The 11,211-nt window shown below is 29.9% G+C and overlaps 3 protein-coding genes across 3 annotated transcripts; 2 read left to right on the forward strand and 1 right to left on the reverse strand.

Annotated features, from left to right (window-relative positions):
* Positions 1–58: 58 nt before the first annotated feature.
* Positions 59–1,789, reverse strand: LOC103579702 (GTPase Era, mitochondrial). The gene is made up of 3 exons (XM_008561193.3): positions 1,316–1,789; positions 805–1,239; positions 59–656 (listed from the first exon to the last, which is right to left on the reverse strand). The coding sequence occupies exons 1-3, from the start codon at positions 1,556–1,558 to the stop codon at positions 252–254; spliced, it is 1,083 nt and encodes a 360-aa protein (XP_008559415.1). The 5' UTR covers positions 1,559–1,789; the 3' UTR covers positions 59–251.
* Positions 1,790–2,899: 1,110 nt separating this feature from the next.
* On the forward strand, positions 2,900–5,530 carry LOC103580001 (homeobox-like protein HDP1). Its single transcript, XM_008561591.1, has 3 exons — positions 2,900–4,509; positions 4,590–4,901; positions 5,156–5,530. The coding sequence occupies exons 1-3, from the start codon at positions 2,994–2,996 to the stop codon at positions 5,380–5,382; spliced, it is 2,055 nt and encodes a 684-aa protein (XP_008559813.1). The 5' UTR covers positions 2,900–2,993; the 3' UTR covers positions 5,383–5,530.
* A 217-nt stretch (positions 5,531–5,747) lies between these two features.
* LOC103579734 (bromodomain-containing protein DDB_G0280777) lies at positions 5,748–10,752 on the forward strand. Its single transcript, XM_008561237.2, has 8 exons — positions 5,748–5,922; positions 5,999–6,161; positions 6,525–7,609; positions 7,673–7,807; positions 7,878–7,911; positions 8,251–9,096; positions 9,787–10,098; positions 10,175–10,752. The coding sequence occupies exons 1-8, from the start codon at positions 5,845–5,847 to the stop codon at positions 10,405–10,407; spliced, it is 2,886 nt and encodes a 961-aa protein (XP_008559459.2). The 5' UTR covers positions 5,748–5,844; the 3' UTR covers positions 10,408–10,752.
* The last annotated feature ends 459 nt before the right edge of the window (positions 10,753–11,211 follow it).

Raw genomic sequence — 11,211 nt, forward strand, 5'->3', positions numbered from 1 at the left:
TTAATGTGTAAATATGTAAATTTTATATACAGTTTAAATAATTTTTTTAATGATCCTGAAGCTAGAAGACATTTAATAATTTTCGGATTTTTTTTTCCTACAAAAAAAATAAACTAAAATAATGCACATGTAGAAAATTTAAAAAACTTCAAGTGCATTTTTTAAAAATATTTTTTTTTATAATTTATCGTTTTTAAAAAAATCCATTATTTATTAGACGTCGGCTAACTTGAGTGTCATATTTTAAAAAATTAAAAAATCCATTTTTTGCTCTTATAATTAGCAACTTTCGATTCCTCTTTACTCTGGGAAAATTTAATGGCTATTTTTAATCTGACAGTTGTCCTGAAAGTTTGACATAATTCCTGTTCAACTGAAGTAGCAACATTACGTACGCGAACGCCTCTTTTACCCATAACTAACTTTGAAATTCGATCTGACGGACATGTTATAGCAACAGCTGCGCTGATACTGTCGTCTTCCAAAACGGAATAGTGTTCCAATTGAACTGATATAGCGTATGGTAATTCCTTGGGCAAAGCATCCATGAATTTAGCACGAACTGCACGTTCAATTATTATTTCAGGTGAATCATTTGAAATAGCGGTCGACTCATAATCCCAATCCCGGGGTTTTGCTGAGTCCAGTAAATAAGTCTGTAAAAAAAAATAATCAATAACAAAATAATACTGAGGAAGGAATCAATTGCCAATTGAGCAGTAAATTATAATGTACGAAAAATATTGTAGGCATTTGATACATGCAGCAAAAATGTATTTAATAGAAATAAATTTATTTAATTACTCGTAAATCATTTACTCCATCAGAGTTCAATGCTGATACCATAAAAATGTCAGAAAAATTCGGCCAGTTCTGATCGCTGGTCAGTGTCTCGACTAACTCTAATAATTTTCGTTTTTTCTTGACCTTATCAACTTTATTGAGTATTAATAGAGTCGGAATTCCAACTCGAAGATTTTTCAATACCACCATGATACGTTCATCAATAACGTCAGCTTTAAATTTATGTGAAGCATCTTGTACGACACCGACAATGTCAGACTTTGCTACGGCTTTGTCGACATCTGTTTTAAATGTTTTTTCTAAGTCATATTTCTTCATATCACGATTCGTTACCAACCCCGGAGTATCAACAAATATAAGTTGTGTATTATTTTCCATATAGATTGCATCGGAATTTTTTCTCGTTGTTTGAATTTTTGAAGATGCCGCGCATATCTATAAAAAAATTTAAAACGTCAAAATTAATTTCAAATGTCAAAATTAATTAATTGTTTCAATTAAATAAACTTACTGGTCGACCAACAAGTTGATTAATTAATGTACTTTTTCCAACATTGGGTAGACCGAGGATTGATACTCGCAGAGTTTTAGCATCATCACTACGAATTGCTTTAGGTTCCCATGATTCATCTATAATATAATTCTCGTACGAATTATTTGACATGTCATTGCTGGCATTATTAGCATTCACTGAATAAAAACGAAAAACACGTGGTTTTATCCGTAAAATTGTCCTCTCTAGTGTAAATAACATGATAAATTTTTTAAATTAACTAACAATGGAATATTTATTTTTGTTATCAAAGTAGGTTATGGCGACGATTTTAAACGATTGAATTTAAACATCACTTTTTTGAACTTATTCTTGAAAAATTTTTAAGTAAATTACATTTTAATTATTTAATTATTATTTTTATTAATTGTCATTCATTTTTTTTTAGTATTTTTAATTGTTAATTGCTAGTGAATTTAGCACGTGAATAATCAAAACAACATGAGTTATATTTAAATTAATTGCCGCTGTGTCGCTAGTGGTTTAAAAAAAATTTCCCGCGATTTTTTAAAAGTCATAGAAAAATTAATATTACAATTAAAGCTGCGGGATTTAATGGACACAGAATTAGTAGGAAGAAAATGAAAGTCTGTAAAATTAATTAAGATCTGATTTGATTGTAATGTCAAATAAAAATGAGTAAATGTGAAGCAGATGACTGTTGATTTATTTGATTCCCTTGGAGTAAAATTTATTCTGAAGAAAAGTTGGTTTTGATATTGAAACTCCGGTTCAGAGTGAAATTAACTTCTAAAGGAAGTTTATTTTTATATTAATTGACCCTGATAGCCAAGTTGGCGAGAAACTGACGAGAAACTTGCAGCCGCAACTGGAACCAAGTTGATCGCCAACAGTTGGTACCTCCAGTAGTTGATGGACATTTTCTGAGAAAGTTGGTGGCAAAAGTTGTAAATCCAAAAAGTTGACGATCACTTTCTGAGAAAGTTGGTGGCAAAAGTTGCTTGCAAAAGTTGGTGATCATAAGTTGACGGTAAGTTTACTTTCAATTTCCTCAGAAACTTGCATTCCAGTTGCGGCTCCATACTGCCGCCAACTTTCTGAGAAAGTTGGCGGTAACTTGTAGCCAAAAGTTGCAAAATCTAAAGTTGTTGACAACTTGTCGTCAAGTTGGTCGGAAACTAATGAATGACCAACTTTTTCACGATCAACTCGTGCTATCAGGGGAATTTTTGAGTCCAGATCACTTCGAAATCTCTCCACTGAAAAACAAACATGAGACAAATTTAAAATTATTAATAAATAGAGTAAATAAATAATAAAATAAAATTTTTAAAAAGCGCGTATTTTAAAAGTTTTAGAATTAACTCCGTATGCGAAGTAATTTTTTTTAAAACTCCAGAACTCTAGTGAATTCTGATTCAAATAAAATCCGTAATCACTCCCAATTCTTTGCATTACATTCACTCCAAATTAGTTTAAATTTTTATCATAAAGAAAAAGAAAATAAATTCCTGAATTACCGACAATTAATTGTTTTACCCGCCATTTAATTATTTCCGTTGTATCAGTAATTTAAAAAAATACAAAATGTCTTCTATTGTTAAGTCTCAAATAGAATGTTAAAGTTTCCAATAAATTTACTTGAACAATAAATCCAGTAAAATAATAACAAACAATGGCTCCGAAAGCGCCTCGATTACTTATAAAAATCGATAAAATTCAACTAAACAGGAGCGGTCCAAATTATAATCATAGCTCAAATGCAGAATACGGCTGTATTTATTTTCACACAGACATAAATAACAGTTTCGATGTAGCCAGTTATTCAACAATTGATGACAACGACAACTTGAATAATTACTCAGAAGAAAATTTACTTCACGACCTGAATGAAATTTTAAGCGAGGATTTGGGTAATTCTGATTTTTTTGCTCCAGATAACGAGTGTCCGACTTCATCTGACGTTTGTAAACAAATAAAAGATGAAAGTACTCCGCATATTAATAATTACAATGACTGCTCTCAACTGGATTGTCCACCAATCGTTATATCATCATCACAAATTTCATTCCCATGCATTCAAGAAGTAAACAAACAGATAAGTAATGATGTAAATACTAATAACCAATTAATTAATACTGAGTACCAGGATTATTATTCATTAGAAACTTATACTTCAAGTAGTTATCACTGTGATTCAAATGTCACATCAAATTCCAGTGACATGGAATTTTATTCTAGTAAAAGTTTATGCTTACAACGAGAGTTGAGAGTTTCTTCAATGGAGATGAGGATTGATGACCAGATAGCAGCTGTCAATTCTAACTTCTGTAAAAATAATAACAATGACAAGTTACTTTTGAACAAAGAATTGAAAGTTGTTGTAAAAAAGATGACTGATGAAGAAATATTGGCTTGGGTCAATGCCAGAAAAAATAAAAATATCGTGAGCAGGAAGAAAGAACTGAAAGTGTCTTTGGAAAAGATGACTGATAATGAGATTGTTAATTATACTAGAAACAATAAATCTAGAGATGATAATTTGAATGGTTTCGATGCGACACAAGACAGTGGATATTTTGAGAGCAGTTTTGTTTCAAACACTCGTGATACTATTGAATTTTATCAAGATTCAGATGCTGATGCTGATGCTGTAATGGATTCTTTAATTAAATTGTTTAGTAATATTGATGATAAGACAGATGAAGATGAAGGACTTGCTGGCATCGACTGTTCTGGTCTTGATGTTTTGAATTCAAATGAAAGTCGTGATGTTCTGGATTCAAATGAAACTCGTGATGATCAGCCGGTTAATTTTGATAATGAAGAAAATCCTATAGATGCAAATTCTAATGATAATAATTTAAATGACTCGCAAAAAACTGTAGAAGGGGAATCTAAAAAACGTAATTTAAATAATCGAAAAAAACGTAAAATTAATGATAAGAGTTATGAGTATCGGTGTGTGAAGAAATTTGTCTACGATTTCGGGTTGCTGGGTTTTAATGATGATGGAGAAGCCTTTTTCAGCGATAATTTAGTTCCTCAAGTTGAAAGTTATCGGGTATACCAATCAGAAAAAGTCACGATTAAGCGTTCGATAAGAATTGGATCTTCATACAGTCATAAAATTCTTTTTGTAGGAAAAATTATTGTCAATGAAAGTTATCAGCAATCTATCAAAAATATTGGTGAATAATTAAGGAAACATTTTATTTATTTATTAAGTGATGGATTTATGAGATACTGATTGAATTTATTTTTTATTTAGGTGGACAAATTGTTGATAATCCAGAAGTTGCTACGGTGTTGGTTGCCAAGAAAATTAGCAGAACTGTGGAATTCCTGTGCGCAATTTGTCGATCTATTCCAATTGTTTCTGTCCAATGGATAGAGGATAGTGTTTATAATAGAAAATTTGTTGATCCAAATGACTATTTGCTGAAAGATACCATGACAGAACGAAGATTTGGATTTCGCTTGGAAACGAGCTTAGAGAGAGCGAAAGAAAAAAAAATTTTTGAAGGATATACTTTTGTTATTACTTCGGGTATTACAAAAATGAGTTTTGATCAATTGAAATGTATGGAAATTTTTTTTTATCTTAAGGAAATTCTCAGACATCCCCCACTTTTTATTTTATTTATTTATTTTACAAATATTCAATGATTTTGAACTGTAAGGATTCAATTTTTGTTTAATTAATTAATAAAATTTTAATACTGATTGAAAGTCACTGAATATTTTTAAAAAGTAGAGGGTATTAACTGAGAATGCCTTTAAAACAACTTTTTCGTTATTATTTATGATAAAATAAATAACTTTGTTTATTTTTAGACCTAATTGAAGTAGCCGGTGGCAGAGTTTTTAAAAATGGATCAAAAATAGTGAGACCACATACAATTCTGGTGTCTTGCAGTAGCGATCGTAAGTCAACTGAAAATAGGCTTAAAAGAAAACCTGGTTATTATGAACGTGTCGTTAAAGTGGACTTCATCATAGCGTGTCTGCTTAAACAGAAAATAGACACTAATAATAAGTATACGTTGACATTTAAAAACTAATAAATGTTAGTTTTACAAAATAAGCCACTGACATTAATTTTTTTTTTATTCTAAGATACTAAAAAATGTAATATAATTTCTCGACGAACTGAAAGTTGATTAACTAGTTAATAAGTACTTTATAAATTTGAATAATTACAGATTACTGATGAGAATATAAATTTAAATACTTAGTGTACTTATGTTTATTCTGTAATTAATTAAAATTTTTTTTTGTTGAGCAAAAAAATATAAATTAATATTTCTATTCACAAATTTGTATAAACATTATTAATACATTTTTATATTAATGATTTGAAAATGGCGCCAATTGTTCTCTTCTTTCCCGCCAATTTCATGTCAATGTTTTCGAATAAATACTTCATGATTACTGTGTGCGTAATTTGTATGCAAACAAGTGAAATTAAATACAAAATTATTTTTAAAAAATAATAAATGTGTTGATAAATAGCAGCCTTAAAAATGATAAATATATTCAAAAATTTAATATACAAAAAATCCGGGGAACCAGTTATCAAAATTGAAAAAAATGATTCGCAGGTAAAAGCAGGTTATGGTTACTAAAAAAAAAAGTAAACGATTAATATTTATATTTAAAATTTGAATGATATTACAGGACTCAGGAATTGAAGATATTAATATACATGATGATAATAATGTATCAAGTAATGTTGATTCTGGTAATAAACTAAATGCTGTTGATGTGATTGAGTTAATAAGTGATGATGAAGATGATGCCAATGATTTGATATCAATCGAGATCCAAGATGATGTCCCTGGTATCTACTCAAATCGATGTTTATTTTTTAAAAACCCAAGTAGCACAGAGACTTTTAGATGTCAAAGACAAGACATTTTTTTTTTTTTAATGTTAATACGATATACAGACGTTGGTCTTGAGGTTCATAGAAAGTTTGTGTTTTTTATCCCGTTTTAAATAGTCATCTCCAGTCAAGTCATTTAAATGACCCTTGATAATTATTTGTAACTAATTTTTTACCCAGACATTTTTTCGATGACAAATTTCTGATTGTTTTGTCACCATTTTGGTGTCTTATCAAAGCCAAGTGTGTTACTTGGGTAATGAAATAAAATTTAAAATCTAGATTATTTTTAATCAATTTTTAAATTATTTATTCTAGTAAAAAGTATTTCTCAAATTGGAATTACGGAAGTCAATAAATTATCAAACTCGGATGACAATTCGGCAATAAAAAATAATATAGTATCTTTGATTCATGAAGAAGTTAATGGTGAACTAAATGATGATAATTTGAAGTTAGTGCACCAAAACTCTTCAAATTCAGATTTGATGCTACTATTACCTGATAAGAACTTAGTTTGCCAGGAAAATGAATTAAGCAGTGAATCATTGACTGCAGAAACGGATTGCCAGAAAGAAAATATAAATAATAGTAATGTGGTATCAAATATGATTACTGAAAATGAAAAAGAAGATGGTAGCAATAAAAATTCAATGGAAAAGAGTTTGGTGCTTGTTGAAAATGAAAAAACGAGCGTTATTCAACATCGAGTATTAACGAATACGACTATCGCTACAACTCAGCAAAGTCATTATTATGTCATCAACAAAGCACATGTTCTTAAGTCAGCCCAACATGAATCTCCAATTTCCTCAAGTGAAAATTCTCAAAACAATAAAGTTTTGATGTTCGTTACTCCCAAAAGAAAAAAAAATCAAAATATATCTTCGGATGCTGAAGATAATTCAAATTCAAAAAATTATTTATTAAATCCAGTCCATGTTGTTTCTTCAACGCCGGTTCTTGCATCGCAAAATAAAAAATCAATCAAAGTCCCATTGAAATTAAATCACAGCAGTTTTAGACTCGATGGTAGAACATTACCGCCAGCTAAAAAAGTATTTTTAAATACTCAGTCATCATCAAAACCAACAGTTGAAAATTCTAATGATAAAACTACAGAGACTGCTGCACCCACCCCATCTGTTCCTACTCCTTGTTCTGAAAGCGGAACTTCAAATGCGAAACCAAAAGAATCATCAGCAGGAAATAATACAGAGGCTGTTACTCCCAATCTTCCAGCAACTGCTGACTCTCAGTCAAATATTCCAGTGGCTAAAGAGCCGATAATTCCATCGAATAAAGAAAATGTTACAGGTGATACTTGTACTGTACCTTCTAATTTTCAAGCATCTGCTCCTGCGGCTGAAAAATCAAACCCAACACCGACATCTTCAAAAGAAGTAAATCTAAATTCAAATTAATTAACTATGTAACATAATTTTAATTAATATTTTAATATTTAGGTCCAGACGGATCAAGATCCGGTACCGAATTGTTTGAAACGTAAAATTACTGATGATAATTCAACAACTGCGTCTTGTTCTCGTTGTCAAGAAGCTCCTCCAGCTAAAAAACAAAAGACACAGTCATCAAAAGAGGTAATTTACTATTTATTTTAACATTTCCTTTAAACAAAGTGATGACTAACACAAATCTTTTGTTTTACAGAACTTGGAAAGTGATGCTGCCATCAATACTGAAGGTAAAAAGTAGTAATCAAGTAAAAGACTAAAGAGTAATAGTATATTGTGTGACTAGGGATGAAACAAAACGATTTCAGACCAGAGTGAAGTTGGCTATCACCCGCAATCTGAAATTATTCCCTGCATTGGAACTTAAAGTTTCAGTGTCAGCAGCCAGTCAGAAACAAGTTTGTTTCTAACCACTGACTTAAGGCATTCGCAAGTTACGCATTTGCTAAATTTGTTAGCGGCATTAGACTGAAATTAGCTTCTTTCAACTGGCTGTAGGGATACTGAAGCTTCAAGTTTCGATGCTGGTATCATGAAAAAGTGTAATGAACTTTTGAATTGTTATGTAGGTTCTGATGTAATTATACGTTTGGACGGAAAGTCAGCAAATAAAATTGAAATATCAAATGAATCATTGGAAAATGGGCAACAACGACAAATTATAAGTCAATTTTTTGATGAAATAAATTCTGTTGTTATTTTACAACCACCATCGGCATCACAATCAATAATAAGAATAGTTAATAAACGGTTCTGTCACAATAATCAAAAGTCAACGGTTAATACGTCACCAGAAGTTATTGATTGTGTTAATGAAACTTCAAATAATAATGAAACTTCTAATACTAATAATAATAATAATAATAATAATAATAATAATAATAATATTAATAAAGATTCAAATAATAATGAGAATTCAAATACCCAAAAGACAAATAAGAGCAATGAAACGGCTAATAATAATGATAATCCTAGGGAAAATTCGAATAACAAAAATACTAATGATAGTGAGAGGCTTCAGAATGAAACTTTGAATATTAGCGCGACCCCTAATAATGAAAGTTTAAATAATAGCAAAAGGCCGGATAATGAAACTTCAAACAGTAATCAATCGTCTTGTATTAATAATCAATCGACTAACAATGAAAGAGTAAACGTCAATTTGAATTCGAATGTTAGTGAAAATTCAAATAATTTAAAAAATTTGAATTCAAATGTAAAGATTCCAAAAAATGAATCAACTTCAAGCTCTGCGGTACCTTTACAAAAAACCGTGAAACCGGAAGTTAATTTTGCTGGGACATTATCTCCTTCTGGATGGTTACAATACGGCACTCGTTTACTTAACAGAACTGATAAAATTTGTTTTACTGGTGAAATTGATGAAGAACGTCAGACGGCAATAGAAAAACTTGGTAAATTTATTTATTTATGTTTGAATAAAATCCAAATCACTTCGCTGAAAAGACAAACTTCCTATTTACTCTGTATGCGGAGTGATTTCTTGTAAAAACTCCGAAACTCCAAGTGACGTAGTGAATTCGGATTTAAATAAAATCCGTAATTACTCCAAATTTACTCCCAATTTTTACAGACTGTAGTCTTTGTAACACTCAAAATAACAAATTAATAAATTTCTACAGGCTCTGAGGTTGCTCTGTCCTTCATACTTTCATTTGGAATCACACTTCTAAATCACTACTTGACTCCACAGTCTTCTACTTTTCCTGCACGTCTCTCCCTTTTTTTTCTTCTCTTTCTTTTTTCCTTTTGTCTATTTCTTTTACCCCCATTCCTGAGTTCCTTCGTCCCTTCAGGATACCAGCCACAAATTTATCCTTTCTCCCGCCCACAGTCTCTCCCGCCCACAGTTTCTACCCAATGTTCAATAATGTCTTTTCCTTTTCTACACAATTCACACTTTTCTCTCCCTCCCACTTCCTGCTATTCTTTCCTGCTCCCACATCTGACCCTAGCCAAGTACACAATTCTTGCTGTTTCCTCTGATTCTTTCCCAATATGAATATCTTTTTACCCCGGGATATAAATTTATTTTTTACTTATTAATTATTCACTGTAATTGTAATTATTTATTTATTTTACAGGAGGACAAATTACAGATGATCCATTAGTTGCCACTATTTTGGTAGCTGACAAATTTCGAAGAACATTTAAATTTATTTGTGCAATCTGCAAATCCATTCCTATTGTCGCGACTCAGTGGATCAATGATAGCATTAATAAAAATGGTTTTGTTAACCCACATGAGTATATACTGAAAGACGCAGAAGCTGAAAAGAATTATGACTTTCAACTGAAAGACAGTCTTATGAAAGCAAGAAAGAAACAGCTTTTAAGTGACTACACTATTGTTATTACAGCGAGCGTTAATCGTCCGAGTGTTAATGAATTAAAAAGTAATATTTATATACTTACTGTTATTAATTTATTTATTTATGATTGCAATAGTCTTTAATTATTTATTTACTCCAGGTATTATTAAATTAGCTGGAGGTCGTGGGTTAGTAAGAGCTCCGAAATACTGGGGACCCAAATCCATGATAATAAGCTGTGATGAAGATGCTTCGAAAGTACGAAAAATACTAGAAAAAAAACCGCAAAATATTTTGTGTCCTGTCGTAACGACAGACTTTATTTTGTCTAGCTTACTGAGGCAAGAATTGCAAATTAATACTCAAAACCTCAAAGTTGAAATGAAATTATAAATTTTATTTATTTATTGTTATTTTAAATTACTAGAAATATTTATTCGTAATTATTTATTATTTAAAAAACAGTCTAATTAAAATCTAAAACAAAAACCTGTACGTATTTAAATAAATGCGTCATATTCAAATTTTTTTAGTTCTACTGCAGTTTCTACGTCAGTTTTTGATTACCAAAAATATTTATTCAGGTTTTTTTTAAATATTTGAATTTTTTTAATCGTATCTAGGATTCTGTGGTCTAATAAAATAAAAAATATTTTAAATGACTAAAAATTAAAAACGGTTTGAAAAACTGACCCTAAATTTCTAGTTAATTTTTACGAGTGTGAATGTAGCAGACATCAAATTTAAAATTATAAATAAATAGAGAATTTTAAATTTGTCTGATGTCTGCTACATTCACACTCATTAATTTTTAAATATTCAAATAAACAGAATTGTAAAGTTTGTAATGAAAAATTTATTGAATCACAAATAAAATAGATAAGGTAAGAGGCCCAGTAGCATATCAGGGAACTAGTACCTGACTACACATATATCTGTATATTTATATTTATATATTAAATTTAAATTATCTATATTTTACTAATGATAAATATATAAATATATGGAGTCTTACCTTACAATTGATAAAAAAATTTTAAAAGAGTATTTTTGAAATTAAATATTAAGTTGATGATATAGAACTGCATTAGAAAAATAAATGATAAGAATTGAAATAGATTACGGTATTTTTATAGTATTATTTTAATTATTAATCATTACTGTATTAATTTAGTCAATAATTAAAAACAAATACAC

This window comes from Microplitis demolitor, chromosome 2, assembly GCF_026212275.2.
Source record: "Microplitis demolitor isolate Queensland-Clemson2020A chromosome 2, iyMicDemo2.1a, whole genome shotgun sequence".
Classification (NCBI taxonomy): Eukaryota; Metazoa; Arthropoda; class Insecta; order Hymenoptera; family Braconidae; genus Microplitis; species Microplitis demolitor.